The following is a 27047-nucleotide window of genomic DNA, read 5'->3' on the forward strand; positions in this document are numbered from 1 at the left end:
CTTGTGCTGGATGTTAGGTGAGCAGTTCCATGTGTGAGTTTGAAACACACCTTAGATGGGCAAGCTTGTCTCTCTTTTGCAATGTGATGGCTCCCAGTGAAGACTTCAAGTTCTTATCCCATAGCTCTCCTGTTTTCTGCAGTCAGTTTCTGTATCATGAACAGTACGTGGGGGTCGATTTCACTTGTTAGCCCCCTTTTTTTCCATTCAGCGTATCATATTTGGGAACTTTTTCCATGGGGAGCTCTAGCAACCAGAGACTTTGCACTGAAGCACTAGGAATTCCTACCAAAAGAAATGCTGTTGTGGCAATGCCCATTGCAGCCCCTCTTGTATCAGCCTGTGAAGGAACAGAAGATCAAGCCCAGTAAGCTGCTGGATACAAAACAAACCTGACTGTAAAGAAAGGAGGCTGGACCTAAAGGATGTTATTTCCTAACCTGAATGGGCATGATTGTTGCCATCCATCTCCCCAGAGCACATTAACCATTCTCTCAAAAGCTTCCCGTGTCCTATCACCCCACACGCTTGTTTACAACCTCCTAGTTAAGGAGCATTGGAGCAGTGATATGTCTTTGTACTTTCTACCATGTAAACCACAGAAACCCACAGAGCTGGTGGAAGACAGCTGAGCAGCTCATGAAGCTCACAAATGCACTGTGCCTGCTCCCTTGCTTTGCTGCTGTCTTTTCTTTTGTGTCTCCCTGTTAATCTCTCTCCTGCTTAGGAGGTGACTGTTGCTCCTGACACTCAGTGGCATCCCCAGCACAGTGCTGTTTTCTGCTTTCTTAACCAAGTGTTTGCTGCTGAAGTGTGTGAGCACTGTCGTCCAGCTCCGGACTGGTGTAAGGGAGCCTTGCTGCTTCCTGGGTAATCCTCCTCCCCAAAGATCATGTCCAGATCTTGCTTTATTGTGCATGCCTTCCCTCGGGGCTGGCTGGGCTTTCTTAGGGGAGATATGGCATATGAGAAGTAAAATAATCCTGGCTGCGTACTTGCAAGAGACGAGGAGCACAGGCAGGCTCTGCTTCTGGGGTTTGATTGGCAGCAAGTGCTGGGCTGATCTCAAATATTGCTGACTTTTTAAAAGGCGTAATTATGTGATTCAATCTATATGTTTGATGTTCTTAATAATCCATTAGCGCAGGATGTAAAGACGGATGCTTCTTAGGAACATGCAGAGGCAACAGAATAGCGGTGCCTTTGTGTGAGCGAGCAGCTTGTTAGGAAATAAGTGATGCAAACAGACCTTTATGGGGCTGATTTGCCTCAGAAGTGCTCGGTGACTTGATGTCTTCGTCATCTTGCTTGCGAGACTCTGTCACTCTCATTCCTTGAAGCTTGGAAGATGCAAAGCCTTGTTTTGTGTTTCCACAAGAATCAAGAGGCAGGTAAGCAGAGGTGCGTGCTCAGCCTGTCAGGTGTTAACCAAGGACGTTAACCAAACCGTGGTGACTTGCTGAAAGTAGCAGCCCACGCTGTCAGTAAGGTGCTTTGCTCGGCAGTGTTGCCTGGTGGTAATTAGGTGTTTTGACATCTGCAACTACCTGGGGAGACATCGAAGGCACGATGCTGTGCTCTCAAAGCCTCGGCCCTCTCTCAAGTATATATATATTTTTCAGCAGACAGAGTTTGTTTTCCAGCTGCTCCATTCCCTGTAGAGCTGTTGTTGGACTTGGTGCGTTTGATGGGTTTGAGGACAGTGGGGCTGTCTGCGTGCTGCTGGCTCAGCTCCCCAGCCTGGGTCAGGCTCTTCTCTCAGCCCCTCACTGCAGGCTGGGGGTCCTGAAGGGCTCTCGGCCCCTGGCAGCCATTTAGTCAAACTGCAGATTTTTATAATTGCCTGATCCCCGGTAATGGGACTTGTTGGAGGAGTAGCTGTGCTTCCCTGGTTTGGTGGAGCAGCATCTTCCCTGCATCTTGTGGCTTTTCAAAGCCAAGTCACATTTGTGCTGTCTGGGCTTTGTGCTCTGTCCGTGCTGTTGCGGGGAGCTTCTGGTTTAATTTCCAGGGCTATGATCATATGCTGCATTAGGTGAGGCTGTGCGCCTCTGAGATGGGCAAGTTTGTTTTGCTTTTGGGTGTTTTTTTGTGATAGGCAGCAGCATTGCTTGTGAGCTCTCCATTATCAGAAAATACAATTTGTGGCTAATACCCCATTCAGCAAATGTTAGTCCCGTTCTTTTTTTGCAAAAGACTTGAAAGTAGATGACAACTTTGTCGAGTTCATATATTCTGTGTAATTACCTGCTGCAGGCAAAAACCATGTGCTGGGGGAATCCAAATACCTGCCCCACTTGTGTTGGGGGCAGGCTGGGGAGTAGCTGTGAGCTGATGAATTGCTAACATCGTGTTACTGAAACTTCCTAGTAGCTCTTTGCATCCTGAAAGTCGTTAGTGATTGCATACGTAAACCATAAAATACAGTTTCTGTTTCTTCATTAGTTGAGTGTCTAAGAAACATTGCGTGCGTACTTGTTCAGAAATGTGAGAATTTGATTTTCGTCAACACCTGTGTGCGTAACTATAGTAACACTGATAAAACTTAGTAACTGAAAAAACACATGTAAAGGGATAGGAGTACAGGAACGTGATTTAACTAGATTTTGGGAAGAACCCTAGACAAGGTTCATCCTTGAGCCCCCTGCAGCCAGCCTCGGTGGGTAAGGGGTAGCAGTGCTGGGTATTGGGGGCATCTCCTGATTTCTCTGCCCTGGGGTTTTCCTGCATTGCATGAGCTAAGACCCCCTGTCCGGCTTGTGGTGTGGTGCCACACTGCTGCAGAGGAGCTCAGGCTGCATCTCGGTGTGCATCGAGCTGAATTTTGACTTGCAAAGGCCGATGTTTTTGACCATAGACATGACTTTCATGATTCCCTCACCGATTGTTCCCAAGGGTTGCCTCTGGTTGTTACACACAGCTCCTCCAAGTCTCACACCAGAGGGGTTTTTTGGCAAGAAGCAGTTAAATGCAGGGCTGTTCCCTCCTATCAGCGCATCTTTCTGTTGATAAAGCAGATATAAACAGGGCACGTAATGAGTTCAGGGCTAACTCTCAGCATAGTATTGCCGCTTCCAACTGGAGCTGGTGAAGTATGGAGGTAACGATGGGACAGGTCAAGGACTTACCAGGTCAAAAAGCAAAGCAAGCAGTAAGTCCCCCATATAACAACTGCCCCACTGCTAGGAACAGAAAATATGATTTAGGGACTGGGATGGGGAAACAGGTCCCAAACGGAGCCAGGGGCTGGGGGGAAAACTGGGAGGACCACGGGCAGAACAGGAGCGAGGATGTGGGACCCCTGTCCAGCAAAGGATGCTGTGCCAATCCCAGCGAGGTGCCAGGGCCCCTTCCTGCTTGGGCAGGTTTGTCGAGCCTGGTGCTGCCAAAATTGTGCACAGCCGGGTTCAGGCCTGCCCAGCTCTGTGCCAAGATCTGTCCTTGCATCATTACATCTTTGGCTTAACGGGAGAGCGTTAAATAGTGGGCAGCTTTGAGTAGAGGAGACATGAGTGGTTTTTATGGGGATGCATGATAGTGTTTGCACGTGTACTGTCTCTCCTGCTCCGTGTTATTTGAGGTTTGGAGATATTTGAAATATGTGTGAAGGTTTTTAACGAGCATGTATCAGCTGTGCACAACCTGGATTGCTGCCGCAGATGAAGTTAGCGGAGCAAGTCGTGCGAGGGAGCCCTGCCTGGAAGCGTGAGCTGCTGCTGTTTTACTGCAGCTCTGTGTGGCTGCAACTGTGCAGCTGGCACTTGGAGGGCTGGTGCTAAAAGCAGCATGAAAATGTCATTATCCATTTACAGCTGGTGTTCCTCCTGTAAAACATGAGGCACCTGAAATGCCTTTAGGTCAGGTTGGACTCGAGGCCAACGAGAAGTAAGAGCTGAGACTCAGTTTTCTTGCACCAGAGTGAACGCGAGTGCTGCTTGCACATGGCACATGGCCGCAGTGCTGTTGGGTGTTAGTGGTCCCTCTGGAAGCACGCAACAGTGATGGTGTGCTTCAATTTATGTGCTTTTCATCATCTCCATTTAAAGCTGTCTCCCATGCCTCTTCCCTTTGCACCTTTATCTTTGTGGGACACAAATGTGGAGCCTGGCAGTTCCCTGTATTACACACAGCTGAGGGCTGATGGTTGCTGTGCTGATAACATGGATCCCATCCCAATGCATGCTCTGAACGAGGGAGGTGTCAGTGGGAATATCTGTCAGAAACGGTTATCAATGAGGTTAAACGCCTTGAGATTCCCACTCTCTTGTTCCTGCAAGCCTGCTGTGTCCCCATTTCATGGCAGCATAGACTCATATATACAAGTGAGGCTGTACACATGAAACATGGCTTGTTTGGACTGTTAACAGAGAGGTGGTCATTTCTCAAGGATTTCCAATAAGCACTTTATTTTGCATCAGGATGGGTTTCCAACGCCCCGATAGCAGAGAGCAGGCAGCGCTGCTGAGATATGTACATTAGTCAAAGGACTAGGTAGGTAAGGCTTGCCAGCTTGATGATGTGGTGTTCTGTACAAATAATTATCACTACTGAAGATGCAATGAGGAGGTGGAGGGGATTCAAGTGCCGGGGTTGTAACAGCACGTTGGGAAACTGGAAGTAAATAGGGAACTAAGGTGGAGCTGTGTCTTGCAAAGGATCACAGACATATGGAATAAGTTACCAGGGAAGGTGGCTGGAGCAGAGAGTATAAGTGAGTCTGAGACATCTTGATTAGTTTCTGGAGGAAAGGATTGAAGAGTATAGTGAAAAAGCAGGGAAACAGGATTTAAAGCACATTACCACTTTAATTTAAAAGTGCCCAAAGCAAGGAAATTCAGATTTAAAGCTGCCAATCTATCACTGGCTGATGCAGGTGTTGGGGTTGGGAGGACTCCACGGGGTCCGTGTGCAGATGGGTCCGTGCCCTGCAGGCTCTGCTCCCCAGCTGGGGCCAAAGCCTCATGCTTGCCCAAAGAATAAAGTCCTTTAATATTTGTGTTATGTAATAATATAATAATAATATTTATAATATGTATTTTTATACATTAATATTATAATACCCTGCTGTGTGTGCAGTGTCCTTGACATCTTCCTTGTGTGATGCCCTTAAAACTGTTGCAGGGGCTGCTCCCCGCTTGCCAGGCTGGTGGCACACCAGGAGCCGGGGATGGGGTCAGTCAGGGAAGGGGTTTTCTTCTCCCCCTTATCGTCATGTATTTGAGAGCCCTTCCAGGGAGTCGCTCCCCCAGCTCCTCCTTACACAGGGTACATCATGTGGAAGGTCCTGAGGGGCACGCAGGGAATTTAGGGAAACCTACGTGCATCTTTTCAAGTTGTGATTTGTGATTTGGCGGTCCCTCCCCTTGGTTTACTTTCTGTAAACAAAATTTCTCTTTGGTTTTTTTTCCACTTTCCGGATTTCTCTTTCTGAATGTAACTACAGACTGAATCACCCCAAGTCTGAGCTCTGCCTCTCCGAGCTGTTCAAGTACATCCTCAGCAGAAGCTGCTGCAGAACAGAGGAATCCTGGAGCATTTTTTGGCAGGCAGAGACTTAGAAAATAATTTAAATCCTCTGACGTTTCGAGACTACATAAAAGATATGTTTCCCCTTTTACAGGAGAAAAAAAAGATCATTTGAAGTGGTAGTCTTGGGAAAGAAATAGTGCAAAAAGATTTATAATAATTAGCAATAAATTCTTCCATTAAATTCTCATCATTGTTTCCTAGTCAGTGTTGTCCATCTTTCACACAGAGATGTGTTTTCACAGAGAAAGGATCAATTATTTCCAGATTATTTGTATATCATTGGATATTTAATCTCTTTTAGACTTATTTCTAATTTTCTTTACTATTAGAGAAAATGTTTCTTTTAACCAACTGCAGCGAATTATTTTAGAAACTAGTGGTTCATGTTAAACTCTTCATTTTTCTTGTTTTGTTTTTGCTTGGATTCTGTTAAAAGTGTTATAACGTGGGTGGCATTTTAAAGGTTACTGGAAAGGGTGGGGATGTGATTAGCTAATAAGGGAGATGAACTTTCTGGCAAAAATAATGAAGACTTTGAAGCAAGCAGAATCTGGATGCCTGTAGTAAAATTGCATTAGATGTAATGAAATAAAAGTTGGAATTTAGGCGATCTCTGTAAATATAAAAAAAAGAAGAAGCAGAAGAATCAAACGGATGTAGTTGTCATTTCAGTGACAAGCGTGCCCTGATCCTGGGCATTATGGCTCTGAAATTGAGAATAATTATTCTAATTTGTTTTATTACATTAGCGTGGGTAGGAGGGAAGAAAGGGAGCTTTCTTTTATGGCTTTCTCATTATTCATAGGCGAGCACGGCGGGGCCAGGCTCCCGACTCCCGCGCCGGGGCTTCATGGGAATTTTTGGAAAATGATGTCTGCAATGTTCTGACCTTTGCCGTCCCAGCTGCAGCCCTCCTCCTCTCTGCAGGGATCCCACACTTGACTCCTTAGCAACCTCCTTTGTGCCTCTGATCTCTCTCCATTTGTCTAGTAATAGCCCTTGGCAGGAAGACTTGTTGTTTCTTCGGTGGCTGTAAAAGGCAGGGAGCCGCTAATGCCAAGTACTTTTCAAAATCCCTTTCACCCACTCCTTGCAGCGCGTCTTCAAAGTCAATCAGATGCTGGTGCAGTCATGGTGGCTTCTCAAAGAGTCTTTCTGGTAGCTGAGGGAAAAAACAGCAACAAATAAAAGAAAACAAAAATCAACACCAGTGACTTCTCTTGCAGAAGAGTGTTTTCCAGTCCGTCGAGTTGAGGTGTGTTGCAGTTGCCTTTCATGGTGACTCCAATTTATCTTTTGCGCTGGACCAACCTGCGCCCGTTGCAGCAGAATCTGGACATTCACCTCCTCTGTGAACGGGATCTGTCCTGTGGGCTTATGGTCCTGGGGCCATGTTGGAGCCTGTCCCTGTGTGGGAGGGTACCAGGCAGGTGGGGTTTGTTCACCTGAAGGTGGGTTGTTCCAGAGAATCTGGAGCCTGGTCCTATAACCTGCCAATGTTGGACCAGAACTGATGTTCTCCAGATGATGGGGAAGTGCCGTCATCTCGGTGCAAGCTTGGACCTGAATAGGGCTGACTGTGGGCTTTGAACTGATGTGCACAGTACAGAATAAAGCTATTTAAACAGCAGTGTCATCTGATGAGCATAAGCTTGTCATTCTCTGGCAAAGGAAGAGGTATTCTAGCCCGTTATTTCTCTCTCTCTGCATGGAAGAAGCAGGAGAGATTTGCATTACCAGCTGTTCATGTAATGAGAGGTTTGTATGAACATCAGGTACAGCTCTTCTTAAAGCCTATAGTTTGCTACTGTCAGAGTTGTAGAAAAAAGTTTCCAGAAAGCCTAATACGTATCTGTGTCACATCTTCCCTGTGTGGCGTTTCTGAACGAAAGGAACAAAACACCCCTTAGCAGCACACGCGATGCAGATCATCCTTCCTGCGCCGCAGAGCTTGAACCCTCCAGCAGAGCCTGCAGGTGGGAGATGGGGCTTCACGCAGAGGGTCTGCATAGGTCTGGCCCAAATCCAGCCTCTGCCGCCAGCACGGTTCATGGCAAGCCCTGCACCAGAGCACTCTGCAGTTGAAGATTTGGGCTCATAAATTATGCAAATATTTAAAAGTATGCAAACAATTTCCAGAGCCATAACATGAGCCTTGAGGCATAAAAGGACCGTAGAAAATGTATTGAATTTTGAAAAAGCTAGAGGCCTTGCTGGTCTTGGAAATTAAATGTTGTGTCCGTTATGAGGTATAGTGGAAAAAAAAGTCATAAAACCATGTCGTGGAGTTCAGAGATGATTTTACATGGCCAGCAGAAGGATTGTGCCACTGCTGTGTATTGCTGCCGTAGTGTCACACCCATCAAGAATCTTTCCCCTGGTGAATGCAGCATTTGAGCATGATAGTCATTATTGAGGTTGAAATAAAATCCAGAAATTTTTCAAGATTTATCCTTTCAAATGCAGAAGAAAGCTGGAGCAGGCAGGCAGCGAGCAGGCTGGGCAACCTGGTGCATAACAGCAGGAAAACTCGAAGGGCTTTAGTATTTCTGTTGTGGTCTAATGGGTGTCAGGTCCCTTGGATTTGAGTGCTTCAGGTGCCGGGATCCAGCGTGATTGAGGAGGAGCGTAGCTGGCTGTCCCCTTACAGCGCTGTCCTGTAGTCCTTAAACAAATTTATTTTTTTTTATTTTAACTTTGTAGTGCTCCTTCCTCTTCCATGACCTTAGGGTCTAAATTACAACTGGTTTTGTCTTTAAAATACACTTGTATGTATTTGTCTTTCAAAAGATGTTGAAACCACTTTTTCTGAGGGTAGCAGAGCCTGGAGGGTGGCTGAGTGTGTGAAGTGCAAGGCACCATTTAGGATTTTCTCTAGGAGTGTTTCATATTCATATTGTGAGAAAAATTAAAATCTAGAATTTAGGATTGCCCTTTGTTGATTTTTTTTTTCTTTTTTGCCCATCTTTTGTATTGTGAAGACACAGAAAGAAGGTCTTTAAATTGACTCTAAATTTATAATGCTGGTGCCCTGTACCCCGCCCTTCTCTCCAGAGCCGGTATCAATAGGGGTTTTGCAGACATAGCTTGAGTCACCAGGCTTTTTCTCGGCTTCCCGTGCTATTGGCCTGTCTGTACCATTTTTTTCAGAATTAATTTTGGGCTGAAAAAGTCTCAAAGAGTGCTTTGTTCCTCCTTGACACTCACTCCAGGGAAAAAAAAAAAAGGAAAAAGAAAAAAACCGTGGAAAATCTGACATCTGCATTGTAGAGAAAAATCAATAGATAGGGAGGAATATAATTATCCCCCACTCCTGAAAGAATTTTTAAGATATTTTTTTGTAACAGTGACTCATATCGGCTTAGAGCTTGAATGACATTTTAATTATTTAGGCTTTTTTTCATTTTGAATCACCAAAGTACAGCAGCCTGAAAGGGGTACAGTTGGGCAGAGCAATCTGCGTAAGATGAAAAGGAAGGATTTGGCGTGTCGGAGTTCAGCCGCTTCCCTCCCTTTGAGCGGTGTCGGAGTGGGAGCTGCACGGCTCAGGGACGTGCAGAGCAAGATGCTGCTCCACTCTGCAGCGACGGGTGATGGATCACCCCTGGGTCCGTGAATCATGTTAGCTGGCATCGAGTAAATAAGGAAACTGTTTTATGTTCTTTGTAGTTTTGCTCTTTATGCGAAGCGTAAAATCCATACGGAGTTGCCTGTAAGGGTGCATCCGTGGTGGCTCTTGAACTGATACTTGTGCCTGGGCTTGATCTGTTGGAGAAGGAAGGTCAGGGATGAAAGTGGGGTTGGTAGAGTTGATGGAGAAGAGGGAACAAGGGCAATGTCATGGATTTTGTTTGGGCGTAGGCAGGTTTAATTAGAAGGGGATCAGCTAATTAGAAAGGCAATTGAAAGCAGAGTGAACGCAGGAGAGAAGGAGAGGTCTAAAGTAAAGCTGGAGGTCAAAGACTGTGGTCAGCACCCATCTGCGTGGGTCAGAGATGGGGCAGAGAGCTTAGCAGGAGATCTGGGAGAGCTGGAGGTGCCAGGTAGACCCGCATGAACCTTCCATGGAGGATGCTCCCCCTCGTCTCCGTTGGGGTGGCTGAGCTGCATCCAGGTGGGATGACAGCCTTGGGTTGTACAGTGGGCAGGTGGCTAGAGGACCCTCAGAGGAGAGAGACTGGAGATGCATTTTTGTGATTCTCATTGTCCATGTTGGCTGTGATGTGGAGACGGTGGAAGGAATCCTCTCCACCTCTTCCAGGACAGACCCACACAGTTCCCACGCCCTGAGCCTTCTGCAGATCCAGAAGGCCTGGGGCCGGACCTGGGGGTCCAGGGAGTGGTTCCCCTTACAAAGCCTCTGCCAGTGGTAGGAGGGACCAGGCAGTCCTCACAAGTCAGTGTTTGCTTAATCCTAGTGGCAGGAGCTAGGGACGATACAATAAAAAGAAGCGGTGTCCAGATATGCTCCTCTCACCAAAAAAATGCAGTAGAAAAGCGAGGACACGTTCTCTTCACACGTTCATCCTCTCTGTGATTTGAGAAGGCAATCCCCAACGTGCCACAGTGCAAATTCAGATTTCGCTACCCTAAAACCAGTGAGGTGTCTTCAGAGGATGCTGCTGGCAGTCACGCAGCTCGCATCCCTCTTCAGTTCTGCCTTCCAGTCCTGTGTTCTGTTACCTGTGCCACTGCATGCCATGGCCTTAGGTTTGGCATTTCTGCCACGATTTAATCAAACTCATGAAATGCAGAAACCAAAAGCTGTTGGTGAACTTCCTCTCTATGGCTTAATTTCCCCTGAAATCCCTTTTGTTGGATACTCTTTCAGTGATGGGGAAAGAAAGGGGGCATGTGAGGTTAGTCAATCAAATGAGACTGGAATTGGTTCAGTGGGAGTGAAGGGGTGATTTTGATTTCCACCCTCAAAGTCCCCTTGGCCGCCAGTTGGCAAACTTTGTGAATGTATTCAACAATCTACTGCATTTGAAAGAGAATTTATTAGTCATAAATAGCTAGTTTTCAGCAGGCTTACTGAGTTTTATAAACAGGACCGGTTCGGTGCCTTGCTGGCTGGGTCAAGTCCTGCAGCAGGCAGGCAGGAGGATGAATTTTTGCAGCGTGGGTTTTGCTAAGAATTTGCTGGGAAATATTTTTTTTTTCCTCTGGTTTTCTTGTGGATCTGCAGAAGTGACTGCGTTGTCATCTTTCCTTTAACACTGTAGTAAGCTATCAAAGCGAGTGATGATGCTGGAGGCAAAATAGGGTCTTGTTCCACATAGCCAATATCTTATCTAAAGCCAACAAATAAAATATAAGTACAGTGACAAAAGTCACCCATGACACCTGTGGTGTATCCAAGGCGCACGTTGACTGAGCTTGGGAAATGCCGTTTATACGTGACCGTGAATGCATGGACGCAGAGCAGGGCTGGTGGACGGAAAGTGCATGGGGGCTGAGCAAGGACGGCAGAGTGGCTCTGGTGATTAAAACCAGGCATTTCATTGAACACCATTAAAAAAAAAAAAGTCCTAAATGTAATTTTCTTTCCCCTGTGAAAAATCCTGGTGAATTTAATGCACCTTAATTGTGAGAGCCTGGGAGCCCTGGAGGTTGGTGTTTTCGAAGTACAAGCAGGTGCTGCATCTCCATCCTCCCCTGCTCTCCTCAGTCGTGCCCTAAAGGGAGCAAACTTAGTAAGGGAGAAGGTATTGAGCACATATTTCATTCTGGATGCTAATTCAATCCAGGGTTAACATTTTATAGTTCTCATGCGGACAGCAGCGCGAGGAGATTTCTGAGTGTGCAGAATGGCCTGGAGCTTGCAGTCAGCTGTAAATTAATATGACAAAGATCTCAACTTTCCCCTTCCCCAGGCCAGGCTTCCTTATTACTGGAAGGGGCTTGTGTGCACGTTCTGGCTGCCACGAGCTCGGCCAAAATGATCAAACCCCGGTGTCTTTGTAGCCACCATCCCATCAGTATGAATTTAATAATTCTGGTTAGAGCTGGATTCAAAGCAAGGCCACGGAGGTGAAAGGGCAATTGCTAGTTCACTTAGCCACCTGTTTCCTTCCCTTTAGCTTATATTTAATTTGTATTGCTGAATACCTTTCCCTTCTGATACACAAGGCTTTGAAAGTCCCTTCACCCACCCCCAATGTGCAAACAGAGCTGGCATTTCTGGGGGTGCTTGGTTTTTTCCTGGGGTTGTAAGCATGTGAGCATGCATTTGCCTTTATCATTGGGAAAAGAAAATCAACTTTAAAAGCCATTTCCCTGTCCCTCCCCAACACATACTCACACTTTTTAGTTTTATCTAACAATTAGAGCAGATCATAAAAAGTGAAGAATTAAAAAATGTTTTCAAAAATCCCTATCTCCTGCCCATTGGTCTCCTATCCTTATGTCAAAATAAATGCAGGATTCAAGTTTTTAGCTAATGCTCTGCTAGCTTAGAACTAGGAAGAAACTTCCTAAATTTGCCAACGTAAAAAAAGGAAAAAAACCTTTTCAAGTAGTTTTGGAATTTAGAAAACAAGAAACAAGTTAGCGCACTGAGCTTCCTGTAGCACATCTTTTCCATGTTTCCCAAATGATTGCATCACCACGTGACAGTATTAGGAGCATTATGCCAAGCCGGAATAATATGAAAACATGTATGAATGAGAACAATGACTTTTTATAATAGCGGTGACTGGAATCGACAGAGGAAGCCACTTGCCGCAGGACCGGGTGCTCCTGGCTGGTGCAAGGTACCCACGGGGCTCACAGCTTCGTTCTGTGTTTATGCAGCATCCCGCCCAACGGGGTCCTGTTTGGTGACACTAACTGCTCGACGCTATCGCTGTGCGAATAGTAAATACCCATATGCAGCATGGCATCAGGTGCTGTTTCAAATTGCCTGGGATCTGGAGGTTTTCTTCTGTATTTCAGACTTGTGAAATGTGGTCAGTGTGTTGTAAGATAACCAGGAGTAATGACGTTACCAGCTGGCATGTAGCCCCCGCAGTGCAGGCAGCCCAACTTCGCAGGTTTAATAAAAAGTTAGGGAGATGGTTGTGTTGGACAAGGAGCTGAAAGCGGGATGAGAAAGTCTTTCCTCTTCTTTGTGACCGTGTCTTGTTGTACTGACATCTTCAGGATGTTTCAAAAGGGCCATAAAAGCTGGGATGGTTTAGTACGTTGAGGTGCGGTCCAGTCTTCAAAGTGAATTACAGTGGGTAAACACTTACCTGTCATTTTTTATCACCCAGCAACTGGAGCTCAGGAAAGAGCTCAGCTCCTCAGTAAACAGGGGCTGGCAAGACCCTGCCCCACATACAGCAGCAGTTTCTCAGGAGTTAATAGCGGCTGCCCTTGGAAATACTTTTCTGCTTATTGCCTGCCTGTAAGCATGGCCAACTTCTGACAGCATTAATTAGCACTGAGCTAACAGATCAATTTTGATGTTGTATCAAAAAACACATGGTACCTGAAGATGCTTGAACACCACAGGGAGAAATTAAAGTTGGGAGGGATGGAAGGGGACCAGGCTTGGCATGGAGTACACCAAACACTGCAAAATATGAAGAGGGCTCTGCAAGTGTTGTCTTTTTTTGTTTGCTTCCTGAGCCTTGAAGTTATTCTTTACAAAAACTAGAAACTTAAACATGTAAGAGAAAGAGCGCTTAAGCTGGAGGCTGGTACAGCAGGTTTGTGGTAACAGCTGCCCATAGCTGCCACCTGGAAGCTACTGAACAGTCTAAATGCCTTTATATGTTCTTGGACTTTGAAGGTATCAGGCAGATCCTACTCTCAAAAAATGCCCCCCCCCCCCCCCCCCCAGTAATGGAAAAGTCCTTTGTTAAAACATTTCCATCCTGGTCTTTCTGACAGTCAGGCATTGCCTCTAACACAGCCTTAATGCAGCACAAAACATCAGGTTTGTTCTTAAATTTGTCCCACCAAGGGCTGATCTGTGGAGGTTGGTTGCAATCATATACTTAAAACCGAGTGCCTTGCTGCATTAAAGCCTGAAGGCGGGCTGTTTCCTTTCTCTCCTTTCCTTCTGCTCAAGCAATGCTCCCAGAAGGTAGCAGGAGGTACGAGACCTGACTGCCACGCGCTGCAGGAAGGAAGCAGTTAGAAATGTGATTTTGAGGTTGTGAGCCCTGCTCTCCAAAGTGCTGCTAAATGATTTCTTTCCTTTCCTTGTTTTCCATTTAATTTGTCCATATCGTTCACCTTTTAAACTCTGCTTAATATTTCCCCCCAAAATACTCCTTGCAAGATGTTTGTAGCTTGTGTCCAAATGAGAGCAGGATCTTCCAGGTCTGCTGGAGTCTCATGGGGTTTTCCCAAGCGCATTGTCTCTGGCTCCTTTTCTTTCTGGTCCCTCGCAGGTCCTCTCCACATCCAAAGAGAGGACAGTTGGGGTACGTCAGAGATGCACTAGCCTCTGCTTGTCTGCAAGCAGGGGATGGGGATTTTTCCCCATGCTTTGATCTGTGGTATGGCAGCATAATCTGCTGCAGCTGTGGAGTCCAGGCCAGCTCAATACACACAGAGAAATCTTGAAAATGGATTGGGAATTGTTAGCAGACCGAAAGAAATCCAGTGAATGTCAAACTCCAGCAGAAGTGGGGATTCCCGTTTCCTCCCTTCTTCCTTCTGTCCTCCTTGGACACAGATACTGTTTCTCAGACTAAGTTTGCATCTTCAAGAGAACAGGAGCTGACTTCCAAAAATGTCAGCAGGAGCCAAATAGTTAGGGAAGAGCGTGTAAAAAAACAGAGTCCATCCAAGCATGGAGCAGTAGGGTATGTCTGAGCTCGTCCTGGGTGTGTCCGTACCCGGGGATCCACAAGTCTTCACAGCAGGATTAGTTAGTGAGCCACTATGTCTCATTCTCCTTTTGTGGTCCTCCTCAGTGGAGACGAAGCTACAGAGCATGTAGATTTTCATGCATGACATGCTCGTGTTTCTTGGTCCAACTTCATTTGAAAACTGGAAAACTCACATACCAGTGTGGGAGTGGAAGTGGACTTGAAGACAGCAGCAGGGTAAAGAAAACTTGAAACGCCCCCTAATTATGAGAGTGGGAGTTTTCTGTGCTGCAAAACAGATTTGATATTAAGAGCTTTAAGTGACTTTCTTGTTTGAAAGCTTTATAGTAAACAAAATGTGATTAACTCCCTTAGTGAGTCATTGCAGGAAAGATTTTGATTTTCAGTATGGTGCTTTTCTATCATATACTTGTTTTAATTATCCCTGCTGAATAATAGCGCTTGATAACAGCTTGGGCAAGGTAGGAGGGAAGGTCATCAAGATAGCTGTCCATTTTAATATTCCAGCATTCTTGCACAGAGCCTTTCTTAGCGTCTGTCCTGCCACTGACAGGGCTGCTGGCTGCAGCACATCCTGTGAGATGCTATCAACATATCCTGTAATTTTAGAAAAGGTTTGAGGGGCAGAGCGAGCTGTGGATGATTCGGGAGGGGGAGATGAAGCCGTGACTGTTGGCAGCAAGTCTGTCTTGTCCCTGCCTCCCGTGCTGCAGCCCTCGCAGAGTGATGGAGAAGAGAGTGACAGGATCTGCTGAATAACTCACTGGAGAGTAAAACTGCAGAGCAGCCACCGGTACCTACCATTCTGCTTTCCCATCCCACGAGTCTTGTATGATATCACTTTGCATCTGTCGTGCTTTATCTGTGCCTTTATGGACCAGTTCTGCTTGGTTTGCGGGGGGGGGGGGGCGGGCGAGGCTGTCCCTTTCATGATGATGCTGAGATGCAGACCGCCTGGGCCAGGATATTTCCAGGTCTGAGCTCCTGGCGTGGGCCCATCTCAGCTGTACATGGAGCCACCCCCAGCCATTGCAACCTGCATAAGACAGCAGCATGTTTGAAGGTGCCTCTTTCCTCCAGAGGCTGCTGGGAGGGCCAGTGCTTAGGCTTCAGTGTAGCTCTTATGGAGTTTTACAGGTCTGAAGGCCGGCAGGGATGTACTGGGTACCAGCATCCCACAGACTGCCTGCCCTCCAGGGATGGAGCACGCACTGCGCTGCTTTGGTACCCTTCCTCCTTCCCATATTGTGCAGAGTCATGTCAGACACCACAGAAACCTTGCCTTATTGCTATCTTCCTTATCAATCACTTCTGTAAAATAACGATTACCCTTTACTATATCTCCTTGTTCATCCTCACTGGTTACGATGGTGTTGATTTGCTCTGTTGCATCTCTAGCATTTGCCTCTGTGAGGTGATGCTTTTCCTGCAGCTGATATTAGATCCTGGGAGCTTGTAGGGAGCATGCTATCTAGCTGGCATTTTCTTGGTTGGCCACGGGATGGTATTGTGTACAAATGGCCCTGCCAGGGGGGACTGGCTTTCATCCCACTCCATGAGATGTGCCATGAGGATTTTGGGCTTTTACTGCCTTAACTCTTCCAGGTTCTTCTGGTTCATTCTTGGCTAAAAATTACAGGATGTAAATTGTCTGGATTCACGGATTTTGAAAATGTGTAATAGTTTCTGTTTACTGTCCCCTTCAAGTTAGCATTGGCATGAAAAATATTTCATTTTTTTTATGACTAGGAAAAAAAAGGAAAAATAATTTGGAACAGCAGATGGGTTAAATCTGCTTCAACTCAGCAATGTGCCTGATAACAGGTATAATTTAAGGCTGTAAATAGCCCTATTGAAGGCTACTGGGGTCACCCCTATTCACAAAGACAAACATGTCTAAACATCAACTGGTATAAGGCTCAGACCAAGAAAGGTGCCTATTTCCTATTAGTTTACCTGCCCAATAAGCTTGTAACTATTTTTGTGGATCTTTGTTTGCTTCAGAAAGTCTATGTTGGGTTAAGCCTAAGGTCCAACTAACCTCTTATATTCTCTCTAATAGCAGCCATTAACAGATGCGTGGGGAGGAATATAAAACATGAAGTGATCTGGGGCAGCTCCTCTCAGCTCCTGGCAGTCAAGTGGTTTAGGGACTTTTCGGGGAGGAGGTGGTGTTCAGAAGTTACCCCGAGCCTGTTCTCTGGCAATGCGTCGAATTCCTTTTGAACACATTTGTACTTTTGACTCCCATAAAGTACATGATTTGCTGTGTGGAAAAGAATGTCTTTTGTTCGTTTCTAAACCAGCTACTCGATTCTTCCATCAGATTGCCTTTACATCTTGTATCAGGAGAAACGGTCAATAATCCTTCCCAGTTGACCCCTTCTGTATCAGTCAGGAGTTACTAGACTCTGCTTTGTCCCCTCTTTTCCACGGCCAAGAGCCCTGGGCTCTCAGACATCATGCAGCCTGTATACAGTCTTGGGAACTGCATATTTCTGGATATTTACTTATGAGATCTGGACAGTTTTGGGGGGTCTTTAACTAGAATTTGGAATATTACTTCAGCCCCAAACCTGCTAAACTTTGTTTAATGCTGGAAGTGAAGATTTTTTTTTAGCAATTTGGATGAAACCAATAGGCCAGGATGTGCCATAGTGCTGGCATCTCCTCCTCCTCTGAGCTCTCAGATTTTAGCACTGAAAGGTCACTGGTCTCTTCTTGAAAACTTTCACTACTGCAGATGTAAAGAAGCTTCAGGATGCTCCTGGTGTAGCTGGCAATGGGTCCTTATAGAAACTCCTTGTATTTTTCTACTAAGGAAGGCAGGGACATTATAATTAGGGGCAATGTCAGAGGTAGGCAAATACCCCCTAATTGTATGCAGATGATAGAGCTGGTTCAACCTTTTGACTAGTGAAGCTTTCCTCAATTTGGGATATTGCGATCCTAATCAGGGACCTTTCCGCCATACATCAAAGCCGTCAGGCTGAACCCGCATACCTTCGGGCTGGCATGGCTTGATTGCAAGGCTTCCTGCTAGCAGGCTCATCCCTGGCCAGGTGTCTTTCCTGCTGTGGACGACTGATTCCTTTCTACTCTTCATCACTGAGGCAAAGAAATTTAATCCCAATATTACTGCCAGCCCTGGAATGGACCCACTGATTTGGAAATTTCACCTTCTTGTTGCCCTGAAATATCAATGCACAGCAACCGCTGATACCTGCTTATTTCATTGCCAACCTCTAACCTAAGGTGGAGCAGACCTGTCATTAGCTCATTCATCTGTTTTTAGATCTGTCAGCTTCCTTCCCCTTCTCCTCTTTTGTTTCTCTAATTACTTTGATTGCATCTCTGTATCCAGCTCAGGGCTGGTGAGGCAGCGGGGTCCCCACCCCAGTCTGTGTCACTATTTCCTTTTCTGTAGGCAGCAGAGGTGGCTTTGCAAGAGGGAGACAATTGGGTCTGGATTTTAAAATTGTGAATACAGCTGTGTTTAGCTCTGCAGGTAACTTTTCAGTCAGTTATACAGAGATGTCCCAGTGGCAGAGCCTGGTTTTTGCTATTGCTTCTCGATGCTCTGCGCCTCCCTGTCTCGTAGCCGGCAATGCTGGAAGCTGAAGGTGGGAGCCTTGGGCTGCTCATAGCTGCTCTGAAAAGGCTCACGTGTGGGTAAGGCATCTTCCAGCACCCTTTAAGTGATGTGCCATATTCAACAAGGATTTTGTGTCAAATTTTCAGTAAATGGGAGTCATGGAAGGAGTGGAAGGAGTCATGTTGGAGCTCTCGTTGCGTTATGTTCCCTCGGGGACGATGACTGGGCCTAGGGTGCGGATGTGCCATGGGTCTCCAGAGGGTCGTTTCAGCCTCTGTGCTTCCCTGCCGTTACAAGCTCTCCCTGTGGTTTAACCAGAGTATTTGGCATCTTGAGATAATACCTTGAGATACAAGATAAGGTAAAATAAAATATTTTTGACAGTATTTTTTGTCTTTTTTTTACCCCCCCAGGGGCTGATTAAAATTCGAGGAGATCGCTGCTGGAGAGAGTTAACTTGCATGGATTATCACTACGAGGTGAGCGATCTGCACATAAAAACTAATCTCTCTTGTCAGCTTTTACTTTGGTAGAAAAATTTTCTCTAACCTTTTCTCTTCTGCCAGGCAGCTCTCCATGTTTTCTTTCTTAATCGTAGCCTTCTGTCTCTGGCAATGTAGTGAATGTCCCTGTGCCAGCTTGGTGATGCTATTTTTCCCAACCACAGTCCCAAAAGACCAATTTCTCTCCTTCCCTCCCCTCACCATTATGGACTGATTCAGGAGCAAACCTGAGCCTCACTGAGAACTCCCTCTGTAAAAATGTTACAGGAGAGGAACAGAAAGGAGTTTTGCTTAGCATTGTGCTGAATGCTTTCTGCTTACGCTTCCAAAATGCAGACATATGTAGACAGAAATAGAGCATCTCGGTGCTCTCAAGATGCAGAGCACTAATCGTTGGCAATTCAGAATTATACGGTTTTATCTTTTTGACATCTGTTTCAGTGATTGCATTGCATTCTGATTATAAACTGTGGTTTGTATTCTGGCTCTGAGTGTTGTCTCCTCTTTGATTATGGAGAAAGGGAGCTCAGCTTCCCCTCTCTTTTTATCTATATTTTTGCACTTGCATTTTGTACAAACAGTGTTAAAAAAGAAAGAAATTGCTGCATACAGTGAACACTCCACTGGGCAAGTAGCCCTGGTTTAACGAAGGAAACAGTACTGAAGCAATATTCTCTCCTCCAGATTAACATTGCAGCCACTGACAATGGCACACTACGTTGTAACGCCTCTGATCTATAACCCATGTACATGTAACGAGCGGGTGAGCGCGCCGCATCTGTTAGCACGAGGCTGCAAAGTCTCAGCCTAGTGCTGCACTCATCCCGTGTTGGTAGGACTCGGGTACCTCTTCGTGCGTCAGCCACACAGCTATTTTCAGCCTGAGTTGTCAGTCCCTGGAGATGTACCTTTGGGGTGACATTCTCAGCGGACCTTCATCGCGTCTGGAAACCATTTCCCCCTTCCAATTAAAGCTGGCAGAGCCTGACTTCTCTGACCTGCAGAACGTGTTCCAAGGTGTTGCCTATGAATTACTTTTTACGGGGTAGGCATGCTGAGCAGTGGAAACGGGGATGCTCGTACAGGACCTCTGTCTTTCCACCCTCGTGTGAAGAGAATTGCATGTGAGTGCCAGGGACTATGTTACTAGTCCTGTTACAGGATTGGGATTTCTCTCCCCAAAATAAGGAAAAAATCTATCAATTTCCCAGGCGCTGACACCTTTATTTTTCACTCCTGTGACTGAGTTAACTGTCTGCACGTTTTGAAATGGAATTTTGCAGGTCCAGAAAGCTGTATCTGACTTTTCAGCTTTAATGGTTCATTTTTGTTATTTATCATTTACTTTTAATGGAGTTTCACCCACTGAATGCAAGGGTGACCTTTTATGAAGGCTGCTGCTCAGTTAGCTCTTGTTGGACCATCAGTGTCCTGCTTCATTCTGAGTAAAACTTTGGATGCAAAGACCCTTCAGTGCTGTTGTTCTTAATCCTGAACACAAGGCAGCTGTGGTGAATTGTCCTTCATTTTTGCCTAGCAGTGTGAGGGCTCTGCTCCACGTGCTGCCAGGCACCTGGCAGCAGTCAGAGAAAAGCCAACTCAAAGCGAGCCCCCCAGAATCCCCCGGCCGGCTCCGCTGGTGACCCCAGCCCACAACAGTCAGCCTGCGTAATCCCAAATATTTCAAATCAAAACCAGAATCAGTTCTGTAGCCCAGAAGGCTAATTAAGACCATTCCTGTCATATCCATAACACAAGATCCCCAGCCTGTGCAAGTAATTGGGAACAGGGGCAGGGGGCAGATCACATTATCAATATCAATTATTTTAATCCACACAAAAGAAGCTGCAATAAAAGGAAAATGAAAGAGGCCAAACTTTGTCTACTAGCAATAACAGACAAAGGACTGCAATTCACCTGCTGATTTCAACCAGCCAGAGGGAAGGAGAAAAGGGTGAAGCTGAAGATACCTCTGTGACGGAGGGAGGGAGCTGGGAATCTGCTCGTAATTAGGATGATAAAACTGGGTATTGGACCAACTCGTAAGTGGACCTGGGCCAAATGTAGTCTGCTGTGATGTATGTTGGCCACCCCAGCTCTCCTGTTCCAGTCCTGAACTGCAGTCCAAAATCTACATGGGCTTCTCTGCCAAGAGAATTAATGAAAACACATGGCTTCCATCTCTTGCGTGGTGAGCGCACCCTGGACTATTTATTTGTAGTAGAACCAGCAGCTATGCTCGTGGAAAATAACATTTCCACTTTTGTCAGGAATCGTGTATAAAAAAGTAAAATGTTGTTATGGCTTGGGTAATTAAATGGAGCATATTTTTCTTCCTTCTTTCCTTTCTAATGTGCAGGCCCTTAATTCCAGCCTTTATGGAGATCTGTTCCTCAACTGAAGACTCTCTGTTTAGAGGGCTTACGATCTGTGACGCTGTGTAATTTGGAGAGGGAAATGGCAGAACGCATGGTTTACATAGGAAAGGTATTTTCCTACCAGCCTAACACTCCTCTGATCCCTGAGGAATAGATGGGCTCCAGTAAGTGTGGAAGAGAAAGGCAGATACTGATGGAGATGAGAAGACTTTGCTACACCACCATACACAGCCTGGCACATGGAAACTGTCTGGAGGCTGGGATGAGGGGTGGGAGTAGAAACACTTGGCCACGGCTCTGGATGCCAGGAGTCCCAAACCCTAATCCCAGCTTGGCAAGACATGGTAAACAGGGAATTTAACCTTCTTCTGCATTAGTTTCTTTGCTGACGTGGCCAGAGGCTCTGAGGTAGGTGCATACATTTGCACCCTGGTGTGCATGCAGGTCAGGGCTCCTGATGCCTGTTGTGCCCTGGAGCTTCACGTGCAGCAGTGTCTGTGTTAGCATGTGAAAATGGATGTGCATGGGTGGTAACTGGCAGGTGAAGTCCTGAGGTCTGACATGCCATGGGCTTTGTTTATCATTTATTGGCTTTGCCATCGTTTCACTGCCAGCTGTGGTTAGATGGCTTTTTTCCCTATAAGAAGTCCCAGTAAAAGGGAGGCTTTTGCTCAGTGGAACCTGTTCCTGATACAGTTAATGCAGAGGGAAGCTGCTTCTGGGTTTTAGGTCTGTTTGTCATCATGATTATTAAGCATTTATCTACTGTGTACACAATGGTTTACAAATATGTGTGCAGCGGTTTGCAGACTGGAGCTAGATTTCTGCTTCCACTGGAGCGCGTGGCATGGATCCCACAGCATTCGGCGGCATCCTGCCCGTTGGGCAAGACAGAGGCAGCCTTGGTTCCCTGCTTGTGTGAGCGAGGGGACGTGGCTGAGCATGTCCCCCTGCCCCTGCCTGTCCCTGCCTGCTCCAGAGGGCCTCCTTCCCCCCCCCTGCAGAGTACAACAGCTCCCTCCCATAGCCAAGCTCCCAGATGGACCAGGGAAAAAGTTTGCTACAGAAGGTTTTGAGCCACTTGAAGCCATTTCTGGAGCTTGCACAGCTTGTAGGGGACTGCCTGGGCATGGGCTGGAGCAGCTTTCTAATCACTGTTAGTAGGTACCAGGACTGCAAGCCAGGCGTGGGATCGGGGAGCACCAACCTGCTCCCCAGGGGCCTCTTACCACTCCCTCCTGTGCCAAGCTTTATCTGGCCCGAGCTTTGCTAATTCTGGGAGTGCTGCATAGCTGGCATAAGCACAATGTCTTAACATGCTCCAAATGGAGCAAATCCTCTTGTGCAAGACCCGTATTTTAAAATCTCCCCACCAAACCTGCAGCTCTCCAACCTTCGTGCTTACGCTGCAGAGCACCTTGTGACCATATGTCTTGGCACAGGCCAGGTTTGAGTGGCACAGGCAGGAGATGAGCATTTCTGACCTGCAACCAGTCCAAATGGAGCTTGTGCTTTTGGATGCTGGTGGTGGTCTTGGCAGAGTAGTTAAGCAGATAATCTTTGGGGTTTAGAAATGGGAAAGTCCTACATGGTCACATCTATTGCATCTCCCCTCATTCCAGTGCAGAAGTACTCCCTGTGAGATGCAATCCAGTGATGCATTTTTATAATGGCTGCCAAAGTATTGTTGCTTTTTAATTACAGACAGATACCTTGTAAAATTCAGCCACCAACTGGTAGGAACAGCTGCCGAAGCAGCTGCTCAGGCAGGCGGGTGTGTGGAGGGGAGCCCCGCTGAGCATCCTTCTCTGCCAGTTTTGCACTGAAACTGCGCAGGAGCTGTTAAACACGTTCAGGGGGTCCCTCGTGTCCCGGTGGCCTGTCCTCGGCTGGGCCAGTGCTGGGTGAAGCTCAGCAGAGGTGTGAGCCATGGCATGCACCGGGCAAGGAACCTGTGGCCCTTCCACTCACTACTGGAACAACTTGTATTTTATATTTTTAATTTTAAGATTATTTTTTAAGTGATGTTTTGAAGGGAATGCCTTTTATCCGAGAGTTTCTCAATGATTTACATCCTTTGCTGCAGAAAGCCAGGCTAGGAAGGCAAACTTACTACTGAGACAAAGATGAGGCAGAGGAATAAAGGGAAAGGAAAACAAAAACCCGCTCTCGAAGCAACAAAATCTTTGTCAGCATTGGAAGTAAGACCCAGAATTTGCTTCCCTGCTGTGGAATTATCTGTGGGTGCTCAGGATGGGTCGCTTGCCATGAAGCAGGAAAGTTTGAAGGACTTTGCTGGACCAGCCTCTACTTAATAACTGAGTCACATTTTAGTTCTGAATTTGTCAGTGCTGAGAAAAGCTTTGTTCTTTACGTAAGATGCTGCGCAGCCACAAAGGTCACTTCTTCTGATTTGTACAAATTGTCACTAATTATTCTGTAACTGTTTTTCTTAAATAGAGGCTGTCAATCAGTGCTCTGCTTCTGGCGTACAGCAGCTCTCCAGTTCCTGGAGAAGCTCTCCAGAGCACAATGTCTTTTGTACCTAATTATGGGCTTGCTGACTGATAGCTGTGCTGATAAGGATGAGAAGGAAGCTCTAACTGCTCTTTAACTGCCTCTTGATTTCTTTTCTCCCTTCTTTTCACTGTATTAGACTTTGTTAGACTTTTCATCTAGCTTTTTCCAACCTATTATGAAACAAAAAGTAAATAATATCTAGCAATTCATTTTGATAAATCAGAAAATGGTCTGCTTTCATGACCCCTGATGTCTCAGGATGGGCTTTATTCCAACAGTTCGCATTGCTGGAAGCAAAAATATTCCTAACAGGGAAGCAGGTACTCAGATCTCACACTCAAAATGTATGTTTTAAAGTTACAAATTAATATGAGGGAAACGGTGCTGAATTAAACAGAAAGCAAGAATATTTAAAAGAAGTAACCATGCAAAGCATTTTGGAGATCTTTTTAATAACAGTATAAAATATTTATGTAGCATCCTAAGTTTACAGTCCTTGGCCCTTTACAGAATTTTCTGCATTCTGAAGACAATAAAGGTGAATCCTGGCAGGACTGATGGTCACAGTAATGAATTATTAAGGCCAACAAAATGTATTCCCAAGCTGTGGCTTTACTGTGGAACTCCCAGGTCTGGCCTGGCTATGGGAGCTCAGGTTTGACAGGCAGGCTTTCCAAAACTGTTGTCTTCTGGGGGAAGCACAGATCTTCCCCTTACAACAGCCCCCAAAGGGAAACCAAAGAACCCACCTTGGTGTTTCTGGCACAGTGCGGCTGAGCCAGTTGGTTGGCACCTTTCCCCCTTGCTGGTATGAAAAGGTCTGATTTTGTTTCATTGAATGCATAATAATTTGCATCTCTGCTCCTTCCTTTGTGCAGGGCCTGAACTGGCACAGTTTTGCTGATGGATTTTGCTGGTTCCCCTTGGGACAGGAGGTGCCAGGTCGCAGCAGTTGAGTTACTGAGGTCAGGGCTGCTTCCGAGTCCTGGCGCATGTGTTATCAGATGAAGCTTGTTGCAGAATTGGTTGAGGCTTGGAGAAGGGACAAGATGCAGCCTTGACATAGGGAAATTTTACAGATTTTTCCAAAAGCATTTGAAAAGGCTGTGGAAGTGCAGCAGTCCGTGCTTGCAGGGCCTGGGGTGAGCTCAATGCTTCAGGACACGTGGCTGGGAGCCCAGGGTGACTGCCTGCCCTCAGCATCTGGGAGGGTTTTAAGAAGTGACCATGGGATTTGGTAGATGTGCTGTGGGTTTCTGGAGCTGCTCACAGCCTGTTGTTACTTGAGACAGTAAAATTTGTACTCTGAAAGCTGTGTTTTTTTAAAAATATGAGTGAAGCGAGTTGTGATCCATCTCTGCCCTCACTGGACAACTTGCCCCATAGAAGCCAAAGCTGCTGAGTCCTCCATAAAGAGAGCAAGGCAGAGGAATTGCGGTGCTGCCCATGGTGGATTATAAATGCAGTTTGTTTTCATCTGTTGTAAAAGCAAACTGTTCTTTGAGTTAAGGTGACTGATACCAAAAGGAAGAGCATGCTTGTGTTCAGCTTTTTTTTTTTTCCCATTTGGTCATAAGTTTTCAAAAATTATCTTTTCGGAGGTATAATTGAAAAACCAGTTGTCCTCATTCACACATATCGAAGGGCTGCTTAGTGTGGATTTGAAGCTGAGGATTAGGTGCTTTCTTCAGGTTTTTGGTGACTTGCGTCATGTCAGTGCTAGCACTGAAAGAAGGGCCAATTCCTGACCTTGCCTGTGATCAATTAAGTAACAAGATCCATCATAAGGTAAGTGCATGAAGCAATAATATTGGCAGATAAATGTCAACACGACATCAAAAGCTTATTACGCTGTATCTGGATTTTGTATCAGGCTGCTGCAAGAAGGTCTCTATCTGAGATGGGTTTTCAGATGAATCCCAGGTGCTCTATATTGGATGCGAGATGTCTTTGAATGCAATTTGCTAGAAATGTTTGTTATTCCCAACTTTGGGCTGGGCTCTGTTCTAATAATAGTTGAATGTGCACATCATTTAAAAAGAGAGAGAGTAAATGCTTTTAAAGGCGGAATTTGTGGTCAGCTTGGGAAGATAAGTATTGCTAGGTTTGCACAGGTCAGGTTTACTGGCAGAAGCACAAGCAGAGATTCAGTGACTATGTAACTTCCAGCTGAGCACTTCTCAGAAGGAGGCACAGTTTTCCAGAGTCTGGGTGCGGGCAGTGCGTTCTGCTGCAGATGATCAGTGCTTCTGAAAATGAAGTCTGAGCTCTCGAAAGCTGCGAAGCAGTAAATTTTCAGAAGTGTAACTGTCCTTGTGCGGTTGCAGTTTTAGAAGACACAATGATAAATACTGACATTTATGCCCAGTCATGCTGCGTTTTAAAAAGCGGAAAGGAATACAGGTCTTCTGCAGTCAAAGGATGCTCCAGAAGACTAGGGTGATTAATAACGTTGGACCTTAAGCAGAACAAAAGCAGATTTCTCCTACTTGCAGGGACATGGTAGGTGGTATTTTATTCCAAGCAGAGCAGTCAGGGAAGCTGCTTTCCAGAGTGATACATGCGTGAGAGCGTAGGTTTACTGTCAGCCAGTGTTTGGTCCAGGAGTCTGGCTTGTATTACACTGAGCAGCAAACATGACAGACGAGTGGTAAGTGGATTCCCAACCACCCCAAAGTCAGCATCAGTTCAGCTATCGTCTTCATCAGGACCAGGATCCTGGCAGTGAATTTAGGAGAAGGGGAAGGAGTGTCTGGTCAGAGAACTATGAAAATAAAAGGTAGAGCTGCAAATCAGCATCATAAAGCAGACCCAGCATCTTTGGCCCAGGCTCAGGAAACCACATACTACTGAAGTAAATTGGACGTAAGCAGGTGCTGAGAGAGAAACGTTCAGAATAGCTTTAAAAGGAAACTAATGGCAGGAGTTGGAGGGATGGGATAAGCACGCAGTAAGTGATCCCTCCCAGACACCAGCTACCATGGGCGGCAGAGCACCAGTTTCGCCATGGGATTTTATTTATCTCTTCAGTGCAGTTCAAGAACTGCTTTCCTCTGTGCATTTCTTCACCAAAAGTAACTGTATTAAAACAATCAAAAATAAAATGAGCAACCTTTGTGATTCTCACTTTGGTATAAGCCAGGCAGGTTAGTGGCACCTGCCGCTTGAGTCACCCACCACTTCCCACCGGTTGCCCCGGCTTTCTCCTGATTTCCAGCAATATTAAAACAAAACAGGATAAACTAGCAAAAGTTTAGTGGGAATGCCCCCCCGGGAACTTTCTGTTGTGAGCCTTTTGAGGTTTTTGAAGCGTAGGAAGACATTATCCCTCCCCACTGCCGGGATCAGCAGCAGAACTGTCAGCCACACGCTATAAATGCATTGGGAATATGCCAATACCGTTTTCAGCAGTAATACAATTCCTCTTCCTGGATTCTTTTCTGTTTTTCTTAAGGATTTGTTTTAAGCCTGGTGAAAGCTTCCTGTACAACTATTGGATTTCATCTCTTCGTTACACTCTCCCACTGTTTCAAACTCGTTTACAGACCACCCAGGACCCTCATCACTTGCCTTAAATATTCTCCTCTTTTCTCTTCCTCCCCCCTCCACCCATTTGGTCTTTTTCAATCCTAATCAGATTAATCCTTACAACCCACTTCGAAGCCACTTAATCAGCTCTCCGTGCTCTGACCCT

At 46.0% G+C, this 27047-nt stretch overlaps 1 protein-coding gene across 2 annotated transcripts in view; it reads left to right on the forward strand.

Annotated features, from left to right (window-relative positions):
• LMF1 (lipase maturation factor 1) overlaps nucleotides 1-27047 on the forward strand; it is a 205741-nt gene that overhangs the window by 65179 nt on the left and 113515 nt on the right. For both annotated transcript variants that reach the window (XM_087733851.1, XM_087733849.1), the window contains one exon: nucleotides 18366-18431. In XM_087733851.1, the coding sequence (XP_087589977.1) occupies nucleotides 18366-18431 (66 nt within the window). The remainder of the gene's footprint in view (nucleotides 1-18365; nucleotides 18432-27047) is intronic.

This window comes from Nipponia nippon, unplaced genomic scaffold, assembly GCF_047370975.1.
Source record: "Nipponia nippon isolate SJK-2023a ecotype South Korea unplaced genomic scaffold, ASM4737097v1 scaffold_5, whole genome shotgun sequence".
NCBI lineage: Eukaryota > Metazoa > Chordata > Aves > Pelecaniformes > Threskiornithidae > Nipponia > Nipponia nippon.